The sequence below is a fragment of the Sycon ciliatum genome, chromosome 6 (genome assembly GCF_964019385.1).
Source record: "Sycon ciliatum chromosome 6, ocSycCili1.1, whole genome shotgun sequence".
NCBI lineage: Eukaryota > Metazoa > Porifera > Calcarea > Leucosolenida > Sycettidae > Sycon > Sycon ciliatum.
The window spans coordinates 25262664-25290349 of NC_088648.1; the positions used below are offsets into that span (position 1 = coordinate 25262664).

A 27686-nucleotide genomic window follows, 5' to 3' on the forward strand; every position below is an offset into this window, starting at 1 on the left:
TGGCGAGCATCTTTGGGAAAGGGCTACTGAGCATACCGGTACTCCGTTTCAGGTTGATCCTCGAGGCCTCCTCATGATACTTGTTCCTTCCGGTGACCGTGCTGTTATTGCTGCCATAGTTGGCTGTAGTTCTCCAAGGACGAGGTCGTTACTGTCGCTGACAGGGAGGGCGCCACTGCTGCAGGAACTAGACTTCCATGTACCTGACTCCCTTTCCCCTGTGGGTGTTTCGTGTACCTGACTTCCTTTCCCCTGTGGGTGTTTCGTGTACCTGACTCCCTTTCCCCTGTGGGTGTTTCGTGTACCTGACTCCCTTTCCCCTGTGGGTGTTTCGTGTACCTGACTCCCTTTCCCCTGTGGTAGTGTGGGTGTTTCCCTGGTCTACTACGCCTAGGACGTAGGCGTTTAGCAGACTCCGACAATATCCATAGGGCGTCCTTGTTGTTTGATACGTGCGCTCAGGTGCTGAACATACAATGTACATGACTCACATACCCACAATTGAATTGGCTACTAACAGCAAGCTCCAATTCTTGAAATCTGAGGAAACACGGGGAAATTGCAAAGCGCCAAGTGGGCAGTGCATGCATGCCCAAGGACCCAGGGTGACCGTGTGTACTACCACATGATTCCATGTATGTGCAGCAGCGGACTGAGTTTCGCTAGGAGAGACAACAGGCTGGTGGACATGTCAGGAGGATGGCGGGCAAAAGGCTGGTGTGGGTCTAGAAGCGGCTGAGTGCAAAAACAGCGCGGACAGAGGCGCTGGGGAGGCAGCGAGTGTACAAGGTGGAGGTGCTAGGAGGATGGCGGGCAACAGGCGAGCGGAATAGTGAGGGCATCTTTAGGAGACGGGTGGGGGTGAGCACAGTGGTATAGTGTAGTCTTAATAGGTGTGGAATGTTCTATAGACGTGGAAATACACAAGAGAGAGAGATTGGAAGCTTTGATAATAATAATAATTATGATTCGGTTGTCTTCCCCTAGCACCTTGGTCCGTGTTAGCTTTCTTCCAATTCATGGCGTTACCAGACTTAGCGCCCACCTGTACCTAGCGGTAAATTTGTTTATGCCCGCGCCTCTATCCTCTATATGCTTATCAGCGTTCTGCTGAATAGAACAACGTCAGTATCAGTTGACAGTTGTCTGACGATTGCCTCGCCGCATAACACTCAGAGTTACAAGCAAACTGAACATCCTCCGCTCAGTCTGCTATGTTCTAAGTTCTGTCTATGACATTCAGCACTCTCTGCAGCTCAGGGATCAACGGACTTGTATCCATAGGTACAGGTATGTGTATGTGTGTGCATGCTGTGTCTACATGATTGTACATGTATGGGCTTATTGTTCAGTGTTCTCATGTTTTGATTTGTAAAAGAATGTTCCAAATCGGTGATGTGTGTGCGTGTGTGTGGTGTGTGTGGTGTGTGTGGTGTGTGTGTGTGCGTGTGTGTGTCACTGTGGTGTGCGTGTGTGGTGTGTGGTGTGTGTGTGTGTGTGTGTGTGTGTGTGTGTGTGTGTGTGTGTGTGTGTGTGTGTGTGTGTGTGTGTGTGTGTATGCTACGTAGGGCGAAGCCGACGTTGAGCAACGAGGCGGAGGCCACACTTGGACGACTCCATGGCAGAGGACAAGAAGGAGATAGTGGACAACACTGAGGAGGTACAATGTACATGCATTTGCCTAGATCGCTGCATGCATGTGCATACAAGACAGTGATTACTACATCCCAACCACATAATTGCACCGCAACTAATCTACATGTATTCGATTGTAGGTCATGGTGGTACTTCCAAGTACAGAGCTGTGCAATGAAATCCGTCCGGATGAGCAGCCTCGGCATTCCGCGCCAGTGCTAGGCCTTGACGGATTATGCTAGCATAATTTTTCGCATAATTCCTACCAAAATCGAATAATCGCATAATTCGAGGCAAATTGCACACGAATCGCATAAATTGGAATAATCCGCCTGTTCGCATCAAATTCCATACAGTTGTACATGTTCTATAACAGCAAGTACAAGTACAAGTTGATGCACCAGGAAGTCGTAGGTTTACGACTCCCTTGATAACAATCAGTGACGGTCGTAGCTAGGTCGAACGGTGCGTTGACCCCGTTGAACTTTTGCTACTACAGTACGAGAGATTCGTACAGCGCCCTCTACAAAAAAATCCCCTGCTATTTTGCACAGAATCATCATAATAAAATATACATTAGCAGCATACATGTATGTGAGCATAATGTGGCATAAAAATGATGACTTTTAGCATAAAAATAGCATAATCCTGCAATTTTTCCAGCAATGCGAAAAGCATAATTTCACGAAAATATTAGCATAATCCGTCAAGGCGTAGCCAGTGCCCACTGCCCATCCCAGTGCTCACAGGTCTGGGGTTGCACAGCGCTCGGCTCGTACTTGCCTCCCTCGATCGGATTTCATTCAACAGCGCTGTAGATTGTACAGTAACACTTGATAGACTAGGGTTGGCGCCGCTTAGTGTCATGTGGACGTCATCCACAGTCCGTGCCGTGCAGGGCTCAGTTTGCCAAAGATAAAGAGCACTTTTCATCTGATGATCACTTTTCATCTGATGATCACTTTTCATCTGATGATCACTTTTCATCTGATGATCGCTTTTAAAAAGTCGTGTGACGCTCAGAGAGTTACAAAACTGCAACTGTTCCTCCTTCTGTTTGTGTCTTGGTGATCAGATGTAACCTATAATGTATGTATCTCTACTTGATATCGCTCTGCATTGCCTTCCGGCGACTTCTTGGTCTGGTGCTTTCAGGAGGTGACACTGCACCACGTCGATCAAATCTTGGGAATCGTCCTAGTGGGAGGTACTGACTCCTCTTCAATGCCTTTTGCGCCAAGCAACAATGTCGACGTATTCATATCCCAGGTACGGTGCCGTTTGAAAGCAGAATAATGTGTTGGAGAGGCGCACGTGTTTGTGTGTGTGGGGGGGGGGGGGAGGAGGTGTGCAACGCGCGCCCGTGGCACGGCGTGCTAGCGTCCGTTGACCGCCATTTCATCTGTGTTGTTTCCAGAAACTTACAAAACGTACCTCCCAATTCCCGGAGTCCTCTCCTGGGACTCCAGCAGAATAACGAGGATAAGTTGGCAAGGAAACGTTTTTACTAAAACTGTCCTTCTAGTCGGTCTTATGCTTTGCTGGATTTCTTGAATTTTAATCTTCCATGTACTTACTCTTCGTTAGCGTGGGAGTTGATTTGCCATGGAGTGTACCTATTTTTAAAATACGTGTGTCTGGCTGCATTGATGAAAAGAGGAACTCGTGCCAAATATGGATCATTTTTTTGCAGCGGGAGACCGAGAAGAAGGACGTATTTTAATATGAGGTGTTTACTTTCTCATACGTGTTTATTCTGCCCTCCTTGCGCGTCGTATCCAATTATTTTAGGTGATCAGGAATAGCACTGCAGACCAAAGTGGTCGCCTGCGCATGGGAGATCGTATCATCAAGATCAACGGAGAGGGGCTCAGTAACAGGAGCTGTAGCCTTGCAAAGGCCGCGTTAGCTGCCCAGGGCGGTAACAATAACATAGTGAAGCTGACGGTCTACCATCACTGTCAGCTGACAGGAATTGTGGCTGTAGAACTGCTCCGCCACCCCGGAGAAGAGCGCCTCGGATTCACCATCAAGGGAGGCGTCGGCAGTCCGCATCCAGGCAACCCGGACAACTCGGATGATGTGGGCATATTCGTATGCAATGTGAGTTGGCGCTACTCCCACTCTTGCTTCTGATCTGCACCCCTCACCTTCAGATCAGTGCAGTGTATTGCTTACAGAACTGACAGAAGCACACACACTTTAGGACATGCGAATGCTGTGTTGTTGTTTTTCTTCGGTGCGTCTAGTACTGTATGAATCTGTAGCAGCACACTCCCAGTATCCGTGGAACGCAGAGATCTATGTTATCAAGAGTACATGGTTTATGTACTCTTGGTGTTATCTGGTGTTGGCTGTAATTTCTAGTACCCCCCCCCCCCCACACCCCCAGGGTTGTACCTCACACTTGGCACTCCACCATTGTGATCGCCCAGACCAAACATCACCATCATGACTGTGTTTTTGTTTTACGTATTGTTTTCTGCGTGCACAGATCCGTGAGCAGTCGGCGGCATCCAGGTGCCCAGAACTACGCATCGGACAGCGGTTGGTGGAGGTGAACGATCTGACTGTGATCGGCGCATCGCACTATGACACCTTGACTCTCCTGCGGGAGACACGTAACCCGGTCCGCTTGCTGCTGTGCGATGGCTATGCCAAGATTAAAGTTATTAATTAAACAGGATGTAAGTGATGTTGCATGTTATGCAGTCAACCCTGTAACTAAAGACCACCGTTACTAGCGACCAGCCTGGTACTACAGACCACTTTACACAAATTCGATCGGGATAACCAAGCGAAACTTCCAAAAACCCACGTCACGAAGTTGAGTGCGGGACAGTCAAGTCCCGTTAGTCACGTCAAATTTTACATGAGTTTTTGACGTAAAATTACACGGACGTAAGAATTTTACGTGAAACTTAGGGTGCGTTTGGTTGGTACGATCTAGAACAGGATCGAACAGCTGGTGCACATGGAGCAGCCTCATGCCAACCAAACGGTACTCCGGAAACAGAGCACATTTTGTGGAAAAATGTGCCAAACTTGGTGCATTCTTCAAAATGTGTATGGGTCACCATGGTCACTTTGTACGGTACAACGAGTCCAACCCAAAAGCGTATGCACGTGATCATTTGGGACCAAAATCGATTTTCCTGCCAGGTTTCACTGTGAAAAAGTGAAACTGCTCGGTCTGCACCGGCCTGGAGGCCGGAGCAAGCAGAACATGTTCTGGCCGACCCAGAACAGGTGCAGTCCCAACCAAACGCGCTGTTCTGGTGAATCCTGTTCTAGTTCGTACCAACCAAACGCGCCCTAAACCTCTCTATTATGCGGCAAATATGCTGTATAATGCGGTCATTATGCTCGAATTCTCTGTCATTTGTACAGCTTTAGCATGCCGTTTGATGCCAAGTACAGTGTATACAACTTTGTCATACAAACTCATGCACCAGTACGACTTTGTAGTACATTTTCAACATCATGTACTATTTTCTTGTAAATTCCCATGAATAACGCGGGTTTATGCACAATCTCTCGAAAACGCGGATGACAGCCAATAACGCGGAAAATTGCGCGTCCGCGGAATCGCGGTATCCTGTGAGGACAGGTAGCATCTCTTGGTCCTGGTTGCAGTGGTCTTCTGGGGCAGGTGGTCGCCTTATCCAAGTGGTCGCCTTAACAGGTTTTACTGCAGTTTGTTTTGTGCCCGTAACCGGCGTGTCTTCAGGTTCGGAAATGTGACTGTCCATTTTAGTCCGGGGGCCAAGGGTGGAAATTCAATCCTTTCACTCCCGGTAGTAGCGCACCAACATTTGATGGCTCCAACTGAAAGAGGGCCTCACAGGCAACGTTTTGACACCTTTATCTATTGGCATTTCGCCCAGGAACATCTATTTTCATTAATTTCTTTCTCACTGGCCGAGTGTGGTAAAGGCATTGACACCATGCATTGGGGAGTATGATTGTGGGCACAACGCTGCCCTCCCCCCCCCCCTCTCTCTCTCTCTCTCTCCCCCCGCCCCCAAACAAGTGGCCATGCGGAATACAGTAGTTGTTTATTGTATACCTCTCTGCGTCTTTATTTGCGAATTCTCCATTCTGCAGACTTAATCTTCCGCACTATCCTTGACGCAGGCTGCCAGTCCAAATAAAACGGAGATAGAATCGTACATGATGGAGTGACAAACGTGCAATGGACAAGACAACGGACAGAGCAACAGATGCGTCGCGTGACTGGCACACACGCACACCTATCTCGACGGCCGTAAATGACCAGGCTGCTTCAAGAGTCACCCCCCCCCCCCCAACACACACACACACACACACACACACTTTGTTTTAGATTTCCGCATAGCTACAAGCCTGTTGCGGCCAGACATTAGTTACTTGCAATGCAAACATGTTTTTGGCATTTAGACAGTCTGGGTTCCTGATACTGTACAATGGTCTTCTTCTGGCGTTCCTGAACAAGTCATGATAATAATCCTGAACAAGTCATGATATGATATGGCTTGCAGTGCTGCTGTATGTATGTTACACAACTTACAAGAATTAGATGTACATGTACATGTACGTAGAACACGATGCATGTCTGATCATTCTTGACGCTATGAAGAGTGTGAAATATCAAGAAAAAAGTCCTGCAATATGAAGTACAGGTATGAACAGAACCAGCTATCCTTACAACAACTATATCACCTACGTATTCAACACAATATTTCCTGGTCTGACGACGCACATATCCGTTACAAGGGTAGGTGGACTACTATTACTAACAATATCGATCGATGGGGTCACAAAGGGGGTTAACAAGGGTAGGTGGACTACTACCGGAACTCTAGTTGAGGAGGCATCTCTACAAGAATACAGAAGGAGGCACCGACTTCCACAGCTCAATAGTGCTCAATACCCGGAGGTAGAGACAACCCTAACACATGCATTCTGCAACAGCCATCAATGGAGGACACACACATGCTGGCAAGAACACATCATCATCATCGTACCAGTTCAGTTGCGTCGATTTCGGGAGCTGTGGGGATCTTCGGGTGAGTGGCTACGCCTCGATCTCCTTACTGGAGAACGGCTGCGCTTTCGACTTCTTACCGGCGAGTAGGCATGCCTCCGGCTGTTTGACTCCGGCGAGCGGTCTCGCCTGGTATTCCTCATGGGTGAGCGACTGCGTCTTGCCTCTCGTACTGGTGAGCGACTGCGTGCCGAGTCATGAACGGCAGAGCGGTGATGACTGATTGCTGTGCGCCTATCTGGAGATGCAGCGCGATGCTGCGGCTGCTGACGTCGCGGAGAACGGCTTCGATCATGCCGCTCTCTCCGCCGCTCGGCACGCTCGGGAGAGAAGCTGGGTTGCCGTCGACGACGCATCATTGGGCTTCTCCTCTGGCCTCGCTGACCGGGTGGCGAGGCATTGCGGCCTTGTCCACGTGTCGACGAGGACGGAGAGCGGCTTCTGCTCCGCCTTCGGTGGCTAGGAGGAGATGGGCTGCGTCTATGTCTGGATTGGGCTTGTACGCGATCCTGGCGACGAGGTGATCGACTACGACTGTGGTGCCGTCGCGGCGGTGAAGAGAAAGCAGATTTGCTCGCGTGATCAGCCTGTCGCTGCATGACATGACTACTTTGCTTGTCGCCGCCAGGGCCCGGATTTAAACTGTTGTCACGGCGACTGTCGCGGTCTCGTGGTGGCCTCTCGGAGTTGCCTTGCCGACGAGCATGCTCATCCTCGTCCAGATCACACTCTTTGTCCTTTGACTTCTTTTTCTCCTTCTTCTCCTTTTTGCTTTTCTTTTCTTTCTTATCTTTCTTAGATTTCTTGGATTTCTTTCCCTCATAGTCCTCTGGTAATCTGAACAGGGGAAAGAAAAAAGGAAGAGAGAAGACAATAGTATGCTTCTCTGAGTGCTGGTTCCTCCTAAAACATAGCATTAAGTCGTGAATGGATATCTCCACGCGGGTGGGCATTTCAAAAGGACAAAGGAGAGAGTTGAGAGCTGAAAGGGAGAGAGAGAGAGAGAGAGAGAGAGAGAGAGAGAGAGAGAGAGACATACAGAAACAAGTTAAGAGAAACTCTCCACCACTGTAACTAGATACTATATACAGTCAGAAAGTGCAACAACTAGGCACAAAACTGACAGAGTACTGAGACATTCGACGTCCTGACACCTAGCTTCAACACGTCTCCGTATATAGTATCTAGTTACAGTGGTGGAGAGTTACTCTTAACTCGTTTCCATATGTCCTTTTTCTTTTCTACATTTATTATTGGCTCAATACCCGAGAAAGAGAGAGAAAGAGAGAGAGAGAGAAAGAGAAAGAGAGAGAGAGAAAGAGAGAGAAAGAGAGAGAGAGAGAAAGAAAGAGAGAAAGAAAACCATATCACCACGTCCAAGAACTCACGTATGGCCAGCTGGTCCAGGCGCTACAGTGTGCCGTGAGAGCTGTTCAGATCCGGCCTAGCAGAACAAGGGCAAGACCCATACAAGTTCAGATACAACAGTGGAGAATGTACACATAGCCACCAAACAGCAATAAATATCTATTAGGCCACACCAAGTTAATTCTATGTTTCGTGTCGGATATTTTCTGGAAAAGGCACACGCGGGCGGGCGGAACCCCCCCCCCCCCAAAAACAGAGGAAAAAACAAAACTCCATTCTATGTGTACTGAGCCATGTAGCACTCCTAAACTGTCACTTATCGCCAAAACGACAACAAGTCACCACAGGACAGCTGGCACACTGGGAAGGAGCGATACAATAACAGATTTCATGGATGGCTCCTTCCGCACTTTGACATGAGTGGAGTGGAATTCCGCTCCATCACTATTGTGGAAAATCTCGACGTTCTTGACCTCTGGAATCTCTTCTCGCTTGGTGAGCAGGCCCTACACTGGCCTACAGTACGGCTTGGAAAAATAGAAAATTTAATCCTCTCACCTTCTACGTACCATCGCCTGGAAGGCGAAATTATCGAGAAGCTGATAACCTCTGATCTGCCATACTGGCTAGAGAATGCTGGCCAGAACAGCCATCGATTGACTGTCTCGGTTCTTTTTTTTTCTTGTCAAGGATTCGAAAAGGTACGCGCGCAGTGACGTGAAACATAGAAATAACTTGGTGTGGCCTTAGGCGAGACCAAAATAAAATCGAGATTCCCGGGCAGGACCCATGTGAAATTGGTGCGGGCGGGCGAATTTTTATTTGTTTTCCTTTGTATTTATGCATGGAATACTCATCTTTTTTTACAGTATTTACTGGTTTTTTTAATTTTTTTACAGACAGACCACAGGGACGCGCGGCTTATCAGTACAAAGTTTTTTTTGTATTTCGGCCAACGACAGCCATCGATCAGGGAGTCGTACAAGCCCAGGTTTGTGTGACTCCACGTCACAGATCTACTCACACCACCAGTACTGTACACGTACATGGATATGAACTGCTCAAAAAATGACTTCGGCTCGATTTTGGTGCGGGAGGGCCCGGGAATCTCTATTTTTTTGTCTCACCTTAGCAAAACACATCCCGGCTCAATAGTGGGCGGAGGAAATTGGCCATAATACTTCTCAGCTCCAGTGCTTATCACTTGAAGTGACACCTTTCACCACTGCTGTCATTCGCACCGTTTAAAATTTAAATTTACGTCATGATGCAATCTTTCACGACTGCTGTCATTTACACGTTTGCTTTTCTGGGTATTTAAACTAGTATCCAGATTCACTCATTACTGTTTTCTGATGATCGTAAAAACACTTTTTTTCATCCTCTTATCAATAATATTAATAAAAGGCTCTTATCATTATTTGAACTAGCTCTGCCTTTCGGTATTGAGCACTCTATTGGACAGCCTGGAACCTCTCTGTTTTACTTCTCAATATGATTGTGCAGACTCCGCTATATCCATACATCTTCACGGCACTCTTCAAGCGGTCTCTGGGCTACCCCATTCAACGGAAAAAGAATAAGGTCACCCGAATTTTCAGGCAAGGTCCATCTTCAGGAAGCCCTGGCCATATACATGTATTATTGAAAAGAAAATACAAAAAAAACCCACATGGCTGTCAACACACACCGACACAGGCACAAGAGCAAGACAGTAGTAGTATTCGGCGCGCTAAAGCACACCTTTTTTCTTCTTCTTTTTTTTTGAACTTTGTTTTGTACACTCATAAGTGTGAGAGGGAAAGTTGCAAACGGGAAAAGTCTGAAGAAAGAAGTGACTGTTACCACCGGGACTCGAACCAGGTTCCCTCGCTTATGGCCAAGAGATGGTGTAGTCGTCATCCACCCCGCGATCGTTCAACATCGAAAGCAACACAAGAGCACACTCACAGGGGCACGGATACAGGCTCGCGCTCGCATGCACGCATGTCATCCTCAACACATACATGTACATATGTACATACCGTCGTATTGTCAGTGCCCGCTGCCGTCTCTCTCTCCGCTCTACCCACACCACCCATCATGGCCAAACGTTGACTGTACACACACACACATACACACACACACACACACACACACACACACACACACACACACACACATACACACATACATACACACACACAGACACACACACACACACACACACATGAGCAAAACACACAACAAAAACAGGAATCAGATTGAACAAGTAGCGGCACATCAACGGGCATGCAAGTTCCATGTACCCCCCCCCCCCCCCCCCCCATTCCCCCTCAACCCCCACCTCAGCACTGTACCCGCTGCAATTTAGAGGTACATGGCACATGCCCCGGGGTGTTGACTTGCAGATGAATGGGATATTGACCAGTCAACTACCCTGCCATGAAATGTAGCACACAAGCACACAGGAATGCGAGGGAAGAGCCGGGCATAACGCTAAGCAAAAACGGAGGAGGGATACAGCAGCTGATAGTTGAGGACAGAGGTACACCCGCAACTACACAAAACATACAGCCAGATTTCTGCCGGCCTCCACACACCCTCTGCACTACTAACTTTGCTGTGTTTCTCAACACAATTACAGTATAGCAGGTGGTAGAATGAATGTGCGGACTTTATATTATAATTTTACTACTCACTTTGAATATCCCAATCCTTTGATCTTGTCGGCTTTGACGGCTTCGTTGTCATCCTGTTTCTCGTTCTGATCACCTGTTTCTCCCTTCATCAACATCTTCATCTCCTATTGGCGTGGAGCAATGGACCACACACGTGTGTTGCATGCGAATATGTGTAAACAAACACACAGACGGGCAGGTACAGATGTGCAAGTACACACGCATGTGCACACGAACACCCATGTGTACGCACGGACGCACAGACACACACACACTCCACATAAGAACAGCGGTACAAGCAGAGACGACGCCGACCGACGGGTGCTCAACACCATCAGGTGAGGTGGACGAGCACCGTACACACAGCAGGAAGGGGGGGGGGGGGACAATTTACAGCCGCGGAGCCTAGGTCGTTCTTATTATCACGTACTACAGTCTATGCACTGTGTTGGGTAACTGTGTGTACATTGGTATTCTGATTTTTATTTTTTACAAAGACCACTTAAATGCTAAACACGAGATGGAGCTATGGGAAGCACGCACACCATGAACCTTGGCGATGGTGGTGAGGTTTAGGGAGCTCCGCCGACCTGGGGTCTTATGGTGTGCTTTGTGAAGTCCCACCCGTTCGTTCTTCCGGCATTTCACAGTACTGTAGTTTTATGCAATACATTTGGCACACAAGCATCGGCTGCAACTGTGGACTGCGCATACGGTTAGCTACATGTAGTGGCACACGCACAGAGCTGTGCTTACCGCTTTGCTAAGCTGGTCAGTGGGTTCGGGCTTGGGCGGTGGCTTGCGACCGCTGTAATCAACACACAAAAACAGCGCACACCATCTCTATGTGATGTCAATCGATAATCTGGCTTTCAGGAGCAAGAGGACAGCTATGGAGCCAGTTGTCAGTGCTACAGTACTGCCGGGCGCCGAGGAATGGCCAGGCTAGAATTTCACCAATTTTTAATAACGTATTTTTGCAGATAAGAACGGAAACTGCACATGTACACTTAGTATAATGTACACTCAGAAAGTTAATTATACAAAAGAGAAAGACCAAGGAACTACAAGTTACGCTGTACTGTCCACTAACACCACCAGTTACTAAACAATCAGCTCATGCGATAACATTGCACGACACTGACCGACGGTACTGACGTTCTACACCTAAACGCCACGCAAAGTGGTTATTGGCTACCCCAGCCATGTAGTGCTTGGAATAAAACGAGAGAGCTTGGAAGCTCAGGGCCCTACGCTATGCTTTTTTGCCTTGATGACCTAGACAAAAAAAGCATAGGGATGTTATAAATTCTTATACATTTCTACTTTTTGTTTTTAGACATAACCTGGGATTCGAACCCGCACTATCGCCCTGCATGCATCCCCCGATACACTTCGCATACATACTAATTCTTCCAAGTTGCTTCACGTTATGATCTTGTATTTGAAAGCCGTATTTGAATATGCATTGTGGTCAGCCGTCTTTGATTGTACGGTATGGTACGGGACAGGTACGGGACAGGTACGGTCGAGGGTAATACGACACCATCTACCGCCTTGATGACGGCAAAAAAAAGAAAAAGGATGTTATAAAATTTTCAATTTTCCTATTTTTTCAGGCATTCCCTGGGATTCGAACCCGCACTATCGCCCTACATGCATTCCCCCATACACTTCGCATTCATACTCATTCTTCCAAGTTGCTTCACGTTATGATCTTGCGTTTGAAAGCCCTATTTGAATAGTGCGGCCAGCTGTGTTTGATGGTACGGTACGGTACGGGACAGATACGGGGTAGCGCCAGGCGTGACACAAACACACAAACACCAAATTAAAGCTGTGTGGACCCTGGCTAGCGCCAGACGTTACTGAAGTAACGTCTTCTGCATAGCTACGGGAATAAATAAATAAATAACTGGCTAAGAGCTCTAGCACATTTTGGATGCGCACTCCAACAGCCTTCCAACTTGGACACTCAGTAGTACACCGTATAACTCTGCGTGAACACACGTACTTGTAGGTTTGGATGATAGATTTCCGCACTCCATGGGAAGTCAAAACATGCGAACTGGCAGGTATGCCTATGTGTCACTATGCACCAGTCATGTGCTGGTACCATGCATGTGCGGTCCTGATGTAAACTTTCGCACATACAATGACATGTACTTCCTCCGCGTCATTAAAATTGTCGCTTCCCAGAGCAATTCTTCGAATTTATTTTGTCCACTCAAAGGGCAAAGAAATCAGCTAGAAATTGAGGCAGAGCATTGTCGACGGACCAAGCTTTAGTTTGTGGCCCACCGCTTCGCTGCACTTGCAGCTAAGGTCGACGTCTTCTTCGAGTTTGAGGCAGACCTTTCAGCACTCAACAATACGCTGAACAAGACGCGCGTTCAAATTCAGGCCAAGAAACTTTGTTTTCAAGCGATTCTTGCCTCCAGGTGGCAGGCGATGAAGGCAAGCTAGCATTTTTCAAGTACACTGTAACAACCTTCTAGCGGGATGGGGTAAGCAGTTCCGCACCTTCTTTCCTTGGCAAACGCTTCGCCAATTTTGTTGGTGTTTTCAGACCTTCTACCTTCGCAGCAACATGCGCCACAAGTAGCGCATTTTAGGAATTTGAGACCACTTTGTTCTTGCCATCGTCAACTTCAGCATTTCGTATTCAGAAGAGATACCAGGAATTTTCTACCCGAGCTTGCAGTCTTGATAAATGCCCACGCGAACGACGTGGGACGGCACGAACTCCAGAAAACGAAATGCGCTCTGGGGCGGAATAGTGCGGAGCGCGATGAATTTGCTTGGTGCGGAAGAGAGCTCCGACAAAGTCCGAGACCACCACGGCTTCAGTGACAAGAAGATATTGCGCAGGAAGGGTCGCACCAGTGTTCGAACACAGAAAACAGCGATTCCGACAGTCTGACTAAGACGAGCCAAGTCACAAATATTGCGATGTGCGAAGCGACAATTTTAATGACGCGGAGGAAGTACGTGTCCAGTATAAAATTAACTCAGTGCAAACAATTGGGTATTCCGCGATGAATGAGAGTGAAATGGTTGGTGTCGAGGAAATTTGCTCGTATATCCAGCTCTGTGGACTGTTCGAGGCACCGTGGCGTTGGATGTGTGACTGCTGTGGTGTTGAATTTGAGCTCAAGTTACTCTGCTCGCGGAGAGCTTTCCAGAAAGCCCAAGATAATGGAAATCCAATGACGAGCACCAAAGTGATGCCCAAAATAAGGTAAAGAATATATCTCAATTGCACTTGCATACAATTATCAGGATTATTCGGGGCTCCAAACTTCCAAAGAGGACCTCGAGGTCTGACTGTACTAAGCAAGAGTACCGGTATCAAGAGTACATGAAAACCGGTTTTCATGTACTCTTGATACCGGTATGTATAATCAGAGAATGCACTAAGCGAATTCCAATGTATAAAAACATACTTCAGCATAGACGAATACATCCATGCTGCGGACAATGTCCGTACTGAGTAAGCGCGTATGCATTCTCAGAGTACTGTGTATACTAAGTTAGTTTAACCGTATGCTAAATTAATAACAACACATCGTTGCCAGCTTACAGTGCTACAGCCATCATCTCTTCCTCCTGATGCTTGATGGCTGCAATTTCCTAAAAGCACACAATTATAAGGAATGGGAGACAAGTATACAATCACTGATGGGCTGTACGCACAGTTCGAAGACATACAAACCGGCCAGTGGTCGAATCAAGAATACTAGTAACCCATCCCAATGCTGGCCACTACTAGGTACTATTTTGGTCTTCAATCTCAGAAAAGTGTGCAACCTCGCCCCAGCCCTACTCAACCATCATGCGGGAAAGTCCCCATCCGTTGCTGGTGTCTTAGGCCGTGATCGTTTGGTCGGATCCAGATCCAGATCCATCGGATCCACTGGATCTGCAATGATCGATTGGTCGAATCCGGATCCAGATCCTCCGGATTTGGATCCGAGCAACCCTGCCCCGGGAGCAGGGTTGACTGGATCCATCGGATCCAAATGTGACCTTTGTGCGTATACGGCGGGTAAAAATCATGTTTGTACTCATTGTCGTACGTCTAATGGACTTCCGTTGACTTTTCGTACGACGCGCGCGATCAGTACGACTTTTGCCTTTTTTGGGTGACCTGTCAGCGCCATTTTTTACTTTGTCAACATGGCAACAGCCAAGGTCCGCAAAAAAGTGTTCGGTTGATTCTGAAGGATCCGACGGATCTGAGATTTGGATCTGGATCCGATCAAACAATCATAGGCTAAATCTTGTGTTGGAATGATCGTAAGCTCATCGGCGATCAAACACTGCCAAACACAGGGTGGAGAGATCCATGGTGACACACACATACACCCACATGCACACACAGTTATACACAGCCACACCCACACAGTTATACACTCAACACGTACAGCTTTGCGTCGCTCGGCATCCAAGTCCTTCAGCCCTGCCGTGGACTTGTCCTTGTTGAACCTACACAGTGCAACGAGAGAGAGAGAGAGAGAGAGAGAGAGAGAGAGAGAGAGAGAGAGAGAGAGAGAGAGAGAGAGAGAGAGAGAGAGAGAGAGAGAGAGACACACACACACACACACACAAACACACACACACACTCACACAGAGAGACAGAGTGAGAGAGAGAGGCCTGCGTTAGCCCTAACAAGTAGTAAGTTAGACGCACAGGAATCACAGGGTCGTCCTACTGCAAATTGATAATGCCATTGGTTGAGGGGTGCATGCACCAACCAGCTTATATCACTAACCAAAAACAACATAACACTTATAAGACGTATTGCCACGGAGAACAGGAAAGTGCACTAAGTGTCCGAGGTAGAGTCCTGCTCAACGAAACCCACTCGCATCACTCAAGTTCACGCCTTGCACCTTTTCGCAACCCCGTGATCGCAGGTCTAGGACTACTCAACGCCCCGGCGCGCACTTGAATGTCACGACTGGCTATCATTGAGCAGTACAGACTGTAGTGCTTATGGAAACGCACACTTCAAGACGAAGCAACACACCCGTGCCCCGGACACCCACCATCTACACTAAGCAGATGTAGGTCTTATCAGAGTACACGTACCTGTACAGTAAAACCTGTGACTAACGACCACCCGGCCCTTGGTGCCAGAGAAAGCGGTCTTTAGTGGAAGGTGGTCCTTAGTTAGAGGCTTGCATCACACAGCCATACAGTAAAACCTGTGACTAACGACCACCCGGCCCTTGGTGCCAGAGAAAGCGGTCTTTAGTGGCAGGTGGTCCTTAGTTAGAGGCTTGCATCGCACAGCCATACAGTAAAACCTGTGACTAACGACCACCCGGCCCTTGGGGCCAGAGAAAGCGGTCTTTAGTGGCAGGTGGTCCTTAGTTAGAGGTTTGCATCGCACAGCCATACAGTAAAACCTGTGACTAACGACCACCCGGCCCTTGGGGCCAGAGAAAGCGGTCTTTAGTGGCAGGTGGTCCTAAGTTAGAGGTTTGCATCGCACAGCCATACAGTAAAACCTGTGACTAACGACCACCCGGCCCTTGGGGCCAGAGAAAGCGGTCTTTAGTGGCAGGTGGTCCTTAGTTAGAGGTTTGCATCGCACAGCCATACAGTAAAACCTGTGACTAACGACCACCCGGCCCTTGGGGCCAGAGAAAGCGGTCTTTAGTGGCAGGTGGTCCTTAGTTAGAGGCTTGCATCGCACAACCATGTATGAATGTGAGACCGCCCGTGCCTGGCAAAGTGGTCGGTAGCACCAGGCTGGTCGTTAGTCACGATGGTCTTTAGTTGGTTTTGCTGTACGTATTCCTAGGTGAGTTCCACTGCAGCACCATTAATTTACGCCCCGGAAACCCTGACGGCGACTGATGATGGCTTACCATGTGAGGTCCTGTCCCTTCTGCCATCGTCCACTGGGCGCTTTCACCGTGTGGCCTGAACGAACAATTATACAGCAAAAACAAAAACAAACACAAAACAGCAAGCCATTAACATGACAATAACTAGAGTTACGACTGCAAACAGCTTGCCTGCTAGGAAAGGCTAAAGATGAATAATTGCTTATTGCAGTAGGAAAACAACATCTACAGCGGTCCCCTTATAATCCAGCACCATTCGTGCCATGGAAATGCTCCTGGATTAAGAAATCTGATCTACTGCTGCAATGCACATGAAGATGACATTTTGGTTGCTGGTTTACAGAGGGTGCTACTGTAAATCATGAATATGTAACGAACAAGTAAATCCAACGAGTTAACGAGTACAGATTTGTCGGTATTTTAAAATTCGTTCGTAAAAGTTGTACTTTTCTGTAGCACAGTACTGTAGTGACTGTCCTGATTATCTTTTTCTTTCCCTAATACGGTAAAATCCCGCCAGAGCGCCCCGTCTCTCCCATCCGCCCCTCCCTGACTTCTTGTCAGGGACGTGATTGATTGTATCCTCGTATGACTTTGTCACAGTCTGCGATGCCGTACTGTACTGCAGACGCATGCTCAACCCCGTTGGAAATGTACGCAACAGTGGCCACCCTCTTGGCCAGGGATCGCACAAACCCTTGCATTGCTTGAGTTTTGATGGGTCTGTACGACTCCTGGCTCTTGACCTTTGGTCGGTGTACGAGATGCACGAACAGTTTTCGTAGGGTGAGCACTTTTTCATGTAGTACTGAATGCGGCAAGTAGGACTCGCACATCCGCCCCTCCCCACCTGAAGCGTCGAGGAGGTAGGGGCGCTCTGGCGGGATTTTACGGTAGTTGCTGTTACACTCACTGATCCTTATGCACAGATATACAGCATTCCCTCACTAGTGGGACCATTGTTGCTAGGATAGGGCCTGTTTTGGACTTCCCACTCTAAATAAAGAATACACACAACAAACGACAACAAAATGTCGTCGTCTGCATGCAGGGCAGATAATGCGTGCAATCTTGATACATTGTACCAAGAGTCCATAACCCCAAGAGTGTGCAGCTCTGTACATGGGGATCTGTGTGGCGCAATTCCAACACTACGTCGAAAATGACGCACACGTTCGTTGCGCTCGTACTACTCCCTGGTTCCAAGCACCGCGGAATGCGGAGTTTTGTACAGCTGTGCCTCAGCGGCATGACGTAATGTTGGAATTCCGCCGCGCAGTGGGCCTACAGCAGCCAGACCCCAGTTGCACACTCTTGGGGTTATGGACTCTTGATTGTACGATGTACTGCATTGCACAGGTGCATGAAACAGTAACAGTTACTGCTACTTGTGCTAGTGCTAGTGTTTGCCGCTGGTGCATGGCGCGTTCGACGGTGGACAGACTGTAAAGTAACGTTGCTTAGCAAGACGACGGTTGTTGTTTGTTTTACCGGCTGGAGTGTTGTCGCAGTAGCCTCAGTTTTCATTCCTCCTGACAATCATGTCGATCATGAAATATTTCTTGCCCCGCACGCCTGCCGAGTCAGTGAACGTTGACAACGAGAAAGCATTGCAGGTCGGCGAGGCTGCTGCAGCGGCTGAGGTATCGTCGACGGAGGTTGTTGGGCGAAAGCCCAAGAGGATGGCGATGGCATCCTACGATGAGGAGGTCCGGACCAAGATTGGACGACATGCCATCCAGTTTGGTAACAAGAGTGCCGTTAATAAGTTTTCGAAGAAGCTCGGCCGTCCTGTCCCAGAGGCAATTGTGCGAAATTTTTCAAACGCAATTTGCAGCCCCAGGTTCAGCAGGGTAAGAGCTTGGCTGATGTGAGCGTTGTTCCCTCTGGCCCTCGTGGCAGGCCGCTTCACCTACCTCAGGAGATCGAAGATCTCACGAAGCAACTGATACAAAGTTTGCGTGGCTCTGGGTCGCCAATCAGCTGGGCAATTGTTGTAGTGGCGGCGAAGGGCATCGTCTGCCATAAGAATCCCTCTCTGCTGAAAGAGAACGGCGGACGGGTTGACCTGAACAAGTCCTAGGCCGTGTCTTTTATGGATTGTCTTGGCTATGTCAAGCGCAAGGGAACGAGAACTACCCGGAAGACGCCCCCAGATTTCCCTGCTGTAAAAGCTGAATTTCTGACGAAAGTCGCAAGCGTGGTGGCAGAGCACGACATTCCTCCGACGATGGTGATCAATTGTGATCAAACCGGAGCGAAGATGGTCCCAGTCAACAAGTGGACAATGGCGGAGCAGGGCAGTCGGCAGGTGGACATTGTTGGTCTGGACGACAAGAGAGAGATGACTGTGCTGCTCGGCGTTTCTGCTGCAGGTCAAGTGTTGCCTCCTCAGCTGATTTACGCTGGGAAGACGACCCGCTGCCATCCTTCCGGGAATGTACCGCCTGGGTGGAATGTAACACATTCCGACAATCACTGGTCCAACGAAGTCACTATGTTGGAGTCTATTGACCGAGTGCTCGTCCCGCTCTTCGCTAGTGAGCGTGAACGCCTGGATCTTGCGAGCACGCAGTGCGGCCTCCTCATCTGGGACGTCTTTGCTGCACACCGTTGTGCAGCAGCATTGAAGAGGCTCTCGGATAAAACATCAAGGTTCTATTCATCCCTACTGGCTGCACCAGCATGCTGCAGCCGCTTGATCTGACCGTCAACGAGCCCTTCAAGCGCCACCTAAAGAGCCAGTTCGGCGACTGGTTCGAAAAGCGGAAATGTATATTTATTTTACAAAAAAATGTACTAGAATGCTAGTACAGTCAAATCTGTCGTAAGCGACCGCCCCTTGGTGCAAGAAAAAGCGGTCTCTTACGGCAGATGTATGGTAAATCCGGCATACCGGGCATGCATACCGGTAAATGCTTCCATGTACTCAAATCGACGAGAATAATGCGATTTTTAATATCATTTTATTGGATATTCAATAGAATATAGGGGTGCCAGGGCCAGTCGATCGCACTTGCAAGACAGCGCATTTTCACACCTTGCGGTTGACAGCGCACTGGCAAGTACAGGTTGGCACCTGACTGAATCTGGGTCGCGGTCGCTTACAGCAGATTTGAATGCAGCCACCGTGCATGAAATCACGGTCGCTGGTCGCGCACAGCAGATGGTCGCTCTGGACAGATAAATTTGTATGTGAAACCGTCGGTGCACGGAAAATCGGTCGCTAACGGTAGATGGTGGCCTACAGCAGAGGTCGCTAACGGCAGATTTGACTGTAATCACATTCAATACATGCAACAATTTTTTTACTGCGTCAGTCTGAGAAAATCGCTTACTTTTCAAATCGTTAACCTGCAAAAATCAGAAAATCGTTACCTTTGCGGGTCGTTAACTTAACCATTTACTGTCCGATTAAAATGTATACAAGCCCCCGCAACCACAAAATCTGAAACTAAAATTAGACGTAACTTTGGTTTGAATTTGACGATTTCCACGATCTTGGGCATCCTGGAAAGGTCTTGACGAGACGAACGCAATGAGCCCACACTCGGCGCCACAGGATACACTGGTCCAGCGCTGCAAGCCAGGGAACGCGCAAAAGCGCTGAGCTCACGCTCGAGATCGATCTCAATCCACCATGTCACCCCTGTTGCTCGTATCGAGCTCAAATATTTTCGTAGAGACTCCCGGAAACCTACTTTTGAATTTGAATCGGTGTAGCCTTGCCAACAGGTGACGTAAACAGGGAAAACCCCAGCCGTCGACATGCGCTCTGAACGCACATTTCCCGGGACCAGAATTACGAGTGCGATAACTCAGCAACCGCTCTTCGTATCGCTTCGGGAATTGTTTCAGGCGACAGCTGAGACTTTTCTCTTCGACCTACATATTTCGATCTCTCCAAAAGACCTAGATTTGAGCAAGTTACGATAATTTCAAAATGCCTACCCCATCGATCCCATTGCATCGATGCTTGTATGTACGGACAGTAATTATGATTTACAGTACAGTGCGTATCGGTTATAGCGCGGTCGTGTAAAAGAATATACTGCCTACAAGAATGAACTCTCATGTTTTCATAATCATAACATGGGTTTCAAGCGCACATTTATTCTTAGAAGCAATTTTATCATAGAGTAAAATATATCGGTGCTAAGAATGGACTTTGTGTAGCGAAACATGCCAGATTAGTACTAAGCATATCGCCTGTAGTAATAACATCCGTCCAATGCAGTTCTGATCTGACTCGCGTTGCGTCGTAGTGCTGCAGGTTTCAACTACTGTGGTCATGTAAGTCATGTTGCATGGCCGCATGGTAAGCCTATGGCCCATGTATGGCACTATGACCAGCCGCATGCACAGTAGCACTACGTTGCATGTGCGATGATATTCCTGCTTCTGCGCACATGAATATTATGATATGTCACACTTGATGTATCCGTGTGTAAGAAATATCGGAAATAAGAATAAAAAGTCGTTTTTCAAACACCCACGCTATAACCGATACCTACAGTAGTTTATAAAGTGCTGGATCAAAGAGGAACAACTGTACGTTCCCAGACATCTACATTCTACACAAATCCGAACACATGATTATTTTAAAACAAAGCATATTTCTTTTGGGGAAAAAAAGTTTTACGCTTTGTCTTATCTCCGCTTGTCTGTGTGCAATCACACATAAAAAACTGTCCATAAAGTCGCTCCTGTATTGGTTGGGCTGCCCTCTAGTGATGCGTGCAGTTGCAAGCTGCAGCCAGTCAGGCTAAATGCCTCCACACAAAGTCTGTTTCAAAATGTAACATGTTTCCACCTCTTATTATTATTATTATTATTATTAAAGCTTCCGTGGAGATAAAAATGTAATCAACGCAATAAATAGAGTAAGCTGCGCACTCAGTACAAACACCATAAGCAAAACTTGTTTTCATGTATAATAAATAAGCTTGTTCCTAAACGTTTTCGTCGCCATCTCATCAGAGGATTACTGGCAAATCAACAAAAGCTCTTAACTCAATATATATACGCACAATGCAAGTAATAATTTAGACCCTAACTAGCGCGATAAAATGAGAGCTGAAAGAAACATTACACCATTCAACGATATCAGGTGACAACAAATGCGATAAATTCACCACTAGAAAGTTACCAAGCAACCACAAACGAGAACTACTGATCTAAATTCACAAACAATTTCAACGTAAACAAATTCTTTTTCTGCCTACACAAAATCGGCCTGGTGGTAAAAATGTAAATAGACTCCAATACACGCAAATACCTTTGACTACGTGAACGAGACCAAACAGAAAAGCAATCATCAGCATAACTAGAACGACAATCACTATTCTGAACAAGATGGTTGGCGATAGAAGATTCATACACCCTAACAACGCTACTAGAACCAGTACATACTTTGGAATTACGTGACAATGAAACCGACCTGACATTCCTTGCCGCTACTGCCAATCCAGACGAGGCAGATGTAGATGTCCGTACCAAAGGCACGTCCGTTGCTGGCACTGCCTGCTGCGATGATGCTCCCTTTGACGTTCCAATGGCTGTTGATGTTGATGAAGAGGAGGAGGGAGATGAGGAAGACGCTGACGACGACGATGACGACAACGACGGAGACCGTAAAGACTCTGCTAACCTCGCCCTAGAGCGAGTCACTGGTCCCGCAGACACACCATCCGGTGGTTTCTTCGGTGGCCGGCCACGCTTTTTGCCACCGGAGGTGGACACACCGGATGACGGTACAGAGGAAGTCAAAGAAGACGAAACCGCAGATACCAACGATGATGACGGGATAGAAGGAAGAGACGGTAAAGACGAAGGCAATGACGAACAAGCCGATGCCGACGAAGAAGACAACGACACCCCAGTTGGTTCCATCCCCAGCGAGGGTGCACCTCCAGTCGCAGTACCAATCTTTGGGGGACGACCTCGTCTAGGCCTTGACGACCGTGCCTCAACAGGCATAACGTGAAGAGGCACATGCTGGTGGATCCGTGCCTCCAGGTGCTGAAGGGTCCTACCCACATACCGGCTCTCACATTGCCGGCACTCGAAGTTGTAAATAAGATGTGATAATTTAAGAGTGGGTAGGACATCCTTCTTCACCATGAAGGCACGAGCTGTTGTGTAGACGAACCGGACACTAACATTACGAAAGTTCGATTCTGCAGCTGACTTAACTCGACGTTGCATGGTACGGCAAACAGCTTCACCCTTCCAAGGCAAACGAAGATACACCGGAGTGGCCTCGGAGGACACCTGCTTCGCTCCACCCAGTGTACTAACTACGACATATTTAGATATCACATATTCCGGGTACCCATTTAAACGAAACAAAGTGCGTAGCCGCTCCAGCTCCTCATCCAACTTTGAAGGCGAACATAATCGACGAGCACGATCCACTAGATTACGAACGAGATTAATTTTGTACGACCTCGCAGTAAACGAGTCCCAAACAATGTACAAGCCGGTGAACGTTGGTTTCCGGTACACTGATGTAATTACACCACCCATACCAGACTTCTCTACAAGAACGTCCAAGAAGGACAATTTACTAGCCGATTCAAACTCACAAGTAAACTTCAGTGACGGGTGCAGCTTATTCAATAATTCAAGAAACTCCTGCGCGTCGCTCCGAGACTGAAAGTAGGACCAACTATCGTCAACAAAACGACAATACACCGCAGGCCATTTACATTTGGGGACCAATGATTCGCAGTAACCCACAAATATATTTGCAAGAACTGGACCCAACGGTGAACCCATCGCGACACCATCTATCTGACGATACATAACATTCTCAAACGAAAATTCAACGCCAGACGTAACCATATTCATAAGACGGCGAAAGTACGTCTCTTCGATAGTAACAGGAGAACCTACATTACCACGGTACATAGCATCACAGCAAATATCAATCGTAAAATCCAAAGGTACGTTCGTGAAAAGACTCACAACATCAAACGAGCACATAAAGAATGTCTCCGGGAATTCGTGATCATGCAAAAAGTCGGCAAACTCAAAACTATCCTTGACTACATATGTACTGTACATGTCGAGAACAGGCTGTAACAAACGACAAATCCACCTCGACACTTTGTACTGCGGTGAACCACACATGGACAAGATCGGACGAACTGGACAACCAGCCTTGTGAATTTTGGGTAAGCCATACATACGCGGTCGCGCAGAACCAATTGGACTAAATGAATCCGACTCGGTCTGCGTGATCTGCTTCAGCAATACTAACTCTTTAAAATAATTGCATAATTGTTCCTCTATTTTAGCCGTTTTATCATGTGTCTCAATGGGCCCAATGACAGTAAACTTCGAACTATCGTTCAGGATGGTATGTGTCTTCGTGATGTAGTCATGCTTGTTCATAATGACGGTAGCCCTTCCTTTGTCCTTTGCTACGCACTTTGTTTCGTTTAAATGGGTACCCGGAATATGTGATATCTAAATATGTCGTAGTTAGTACACTGGGTGGAGCGAAGCAGGTGTCCTCCGAGGCCACTCCGGTGTATCTTCGTTTGCCTTGGAAGGGTGAAGCTGTTTGCCGTACCATGCAACGTCGAGTTAAGTCAGCTGCAGAATCGAACTTTCGTAATGTTAGTGTCCGGTTCGTCTACACAACAGCTCGTGCCTTCATGGTGAAGAAGGATGTCCTACCCACTCTTAAATTATCACATCTTATTTACAACTTCGAGTGCCGGCAATGTGAGAGCCGGTATGTGGGTAGGACCCTTCAGCACCTGGAGGCACGGATCCACCAGCATGTGCCTCTTCACGTTATGCCTGTTGAGGCACGGTCGTCAAGGCCTAGACGAGGTCGTCCCCCAAAGATTGGTACTGCGACTGGAGGTGCACCCTCGCTGGGGATGGAACCAACTGGGGTGTCGTTGTCTTCTTCGTCGGCATCGGCTTGTTCGTCATTGCCTTCGTCTTTACCGTCTCTTCCTTCTATCCCGTCATCATCGTTGGTATCTGCGGTTTCGTCTTCTTTGACTTCCTCTGTACCGTCATCCGGTGTGTCCACCTCCGGTGGCAAAAAGCGTGGCCGGCCACCGAAGAAACCACCGGATGGTGTGTCTGCGGGACCAGTGACTCGCTCTAGGGCGAGGTTAGCAGAGTCTTTACGGTCTCCGTCGTTGTCGTCATCGTCGTCGTCAGCGTCTTCTTCATCTCCCTCCTCCTCTTCATCAACATCAACAGCCATTGGAACGTCAAAGGGAGCATCATCGCAGCAGGCAGTGCCAGCAACGGACGTGCCTTTGGTACGGACATCTACATCTGCCTCGTCTGGATTGGCAGTAGCGGCAAGGAATGTCAGGTCGGTTTCATTGTCACGTAATTCCAAAGTATGTACTGGTTCTAGTAGCGTTGTTAGGGTGTATGAATCTTCTATCGCCAACCATCTTGTTCAGAATAGTGATTGTCGTTCTAGTTATGCTGATGATTGCTTTTCTGTTTGGTCTCGTTCACGTAGTCAAAGGTATTTGCGTGTATTGGAGTCTATTTACATTTTTACCACCAGGCCGATTTTGTGTAGGCAGAAAAAGAATTTGTTTACGTTGAAATTGTTTGTGAATTTAGATCAGTAGTTCTCGTTTGTGGTTGCTTGGTAACTTTCTAGTGGTGAATTTATCGCATTTGTTGTCACCTGATATCGTTGAATGGTGTAATGTTTCTTTCAGCTCTCATTTTATCGCGCTAGTTAGGGTCTAAATTATTACTTGCATTGTGCGTATATATATTGAGTTAAGAGCTTTTGTTGATTTGCCAGTAATCCTCTGATGAGATGGCGACGAAAACGTTTAGGAACAAGCTTATTTATTATACATGAAAACAAGTTTTGCTTATGGTGTTTGTACTGAGTGCGCAGCTTACTCTATTTATTGCGTTGATTATTATTATTATTATTATTATAGGCTTTTCCGCGTTGGCATCGCCAAGCAAGCTTGGCTAGCCTTCGCATAAGCTGCTCCATAATGATGAGACGAAACAATGAATGTATGTATACACGATCTAGGACAGAACCAAGGTTGAGGATATGTTTGAAGAAAGCTGCAAGTTGTGTTGAGGAACACAAAGTTGCAAACTCTACGAAAGTAAACTGCAAGAAATGTTTTGGGGTTGATCTCATGATTATTGTAGTCACAGGTTGTGTTAGTAGCATTCAAGGTTGTGTTTTCACAGGTATATTGTTTACATTCCTATTCTTTTACAGGATAATACCGTATATTCTCTATTATAAGCACAGGTCTCCATTACTAGCACAGTCTCTAATACTAGCACACTGTGAGCACCTTTCGAAACATTATAAGCACGGTCTCTATTATTAGCACGGTCTTGGTGGAAATCAATGCTGCATGCATGATATTTAGCATGTATTTCTTCTTGCTCGGTATGGATGTATTGGTTGAAAAAATATAAGCACGGTCTCCAATATAAGCGCGGTCTCCAATATAAGCACGGGGTAGAGGGGTGTTGAAAAAATAGAAGCACGGCGCTTATAATAGAGAATATACGGTATGTACTCTTGATACTACGTAACCATACGCGTCACGTTTTGGAATACGACGTACTGGCAGACGTCGTTTTCATGCAGGTGCATTCACACAGGCCAGCACACGCTGCTCGTACAGCTGTGTGTACAGCTTCTTTTGGACACAAACTGCTGGAAACGACAGAACGAAACTCGGTACAGGGGTCTGGATACGTCGTCACGTTTTCGTATCAGTACGATTTTCCCGCCACGTTCCATATTGTCATGGCTATCCGGACGAAAACGTCACGTACGCCACGTTCCGGGCGTAGTGTGAATGGCCCATTATAAAGCGGTGGGAGGTGAGTAGATCAGCTCACCAGCGGATATTACCCTATACATAATTATACGATAAATTGTGCACTCATAACAACAGCAAAAATGAAGAAAGTCAAGTTCCATAACGTTTTCTTGTGACTGTCATCAGTGGAACGCCGTCACATAAAAATGTAATACCGTATATTCTCTATTATAAGCACAGGTCTCCATTACTAGCACAGTCTCTAATACTAGCACACTGTGAGCACCTTTCGAAACATTATAAGCACGGTCTCTATTATTAGCACGGTCTTGGTGGAAATCAATGCTGCATGCATGATATTTAGCATGTATTTCTTCTTGCTCGGTATGGATGTATTGGTTGAAAAAATATAAGCACGGTCTCCAATATAAGCGCGGTCTCCAATATAAGCACGGGGTAGAGGGGTGTTGAAAAAATAGAAGCACGGCGCTTATAATAGAGAATATACGGTATTTTCACAAAATATGTTAGTCAATGAGTTATGTTATGGTACACCGTACGGCCATGCAGCTGCCACAGGTGGAAGCAGTATTAGGCTTTGATGTATGCTTTTATCACATTGCTGCATAGGTCTTTCCAGTCTTGTCGTGACTGGGAGATGGCATGGAGGTTCTCAAGTTCCTCCTCTCATCAACAAAAAAACCATGAACAGAGGCAAAACGTGGATATGTGGTAAGGCTAACTTGCTACCTGTCAGTGAGCCTCCGCCGCCATACTTCACTTTAACTGTACGAGAATTGCTAGGAGCAGTCACTGTTACATCTGAAAGTTTTGCATTGGAATACAATTCTCAAAATTTCCCTTCAAAATAGCTGCAGTACTTCTCTGCTTGTACTGTACGGCCAACGATAAATACCAGCTTGCCATACCAGAGGTAGAGATTCGCGGTAATATACCCTCGAGGGCAACACAAATCGACTCAAACTCTCGCTGAGATCACAACGATCTCGTTTGTTCAATTGTTACTACTAGTACTCACCCAGGTAGCATTCTCTGTCCTTGTCCGTCTTTACGTCCTCCCAGTCAAACTGGTCGGCACCTCCACGCACGCCACCACGGCTCGGGTGATAGATAGCCATTGCTGAGCACAACCAAGAAGGTTGATGTGCTCTGGTCGCCAATTACAGTTTGGTCTGAAAATACTTTTTCTTGTGCCTGTTGTTCACGGTCGACCGGTCACTCGTACTCACGATTTCAAAAAAATAATGAAAAAAAATCAAATCTTGTGTACCACCACGTGATCAACGTCGCGATATGCCTGCCTTTTTGTAACCA

At 47.3% G+C, this 27686-nt stretch overlaps 2 protein-coding genes across 2 annotated transcripts; one reads left to right on the plus strand and one right to left on the minus strand.

The window, feature by feature from the left end:
• Positions 1-1118: 1118 nt before the first annotated feature.
• Positions 1119-6099, plus strand: LOC135819771 (protein lap4-like). The gene is made up of 6 exons (XM_065333038.1): positions 1119-1290; positions 1569-1660; positions 2791-2904; positions 3427-3738; positions 4130-4322; positions 5743-6099. The coding sequence occupies exons 2-5, from the start codon at positions 1619-1621 to the stop codon at positions 4313-4315; spliced, it is 654 nt and encodes a 217-aa protein (XP_065189110.1). The 5' UTR covers positions 1119-1290; positions 1569-1618; the 3' UTR covers positions 4316-4322; positions 5743-6099.
• Positions 6065-27572, minus strand: LOC135819770 (multiple myeloma tumor-associated protein 2 homolog). The gene is made up of 9 exons (XM_065333037.1): positions 27391-27572; positions 16570-16624; positions 15117-15177; positions 14273-14322; positions 11446-11497; positions 10711-10814; positions 10054-10126; positions 8050-8105; positions 6065-7498 (listed from the first exon to the last, which is right to left on the minus strand). The coding sequence occupies exons 1-9, from the start codon at positions 27488-27490 to the stop codon at positions 6646-6648; spliced, it is 1404 nt and encodes a 467-aa protein (XP_065189109.1). The 5' UTR covers positions 27491-27572; the 3' UTR covers positions 6065-6645.
• Positions 27573-27686: the final 114 nt, after the last annotated feature.

Excerpts from the sequence above, each read along its gene's own strand:
- LOC135819771 (XM_065333038.1), top strand. The coding sequence starts at position 1,619 with ATGGCAGAGGACAAGAAGGAGATAGTGGACAACACTGAGGAG. Across the intron at positions 1,661-2,790 it reads TAGTGGACAACACTGAGGAG|GAGGTGACACTGCACCACGT; the intron begins GTACAATGTACA and ends TGGTGCTTTCAG. Across the intron at positions 2,905-3,426 it reads TCGACGTATTCATATCCCAG|GTGATCAGGAATAGCACTGC; the intron begins GTACGGTGCCGT and ends CAATTATTTTAG.
- LOC135819770 (XM_065333037.1), bottom strand. The coding sequence starts at position 27,490 with ATGGCTATCTATCACCCGAGCCGTGGTGGCGTGCGTGGAGGTGCCGAC. Across the intron at positions 14,323-15,116 it reads ATGCCGAGCGACGCAAAGCT|GAAATTGCAGCCATCAAGCA; the intron begins GTACGTGTTGAG and ends GTGTGCTTTTAG. Across the intron at positions 7,499-8,049 it reads CCTGGACCAGCTGGCCATAC|ATTACCAGAGGACTATGAGG; the intron begins GTGAGTTCTTGG and ends TCCCCTGTTCAG.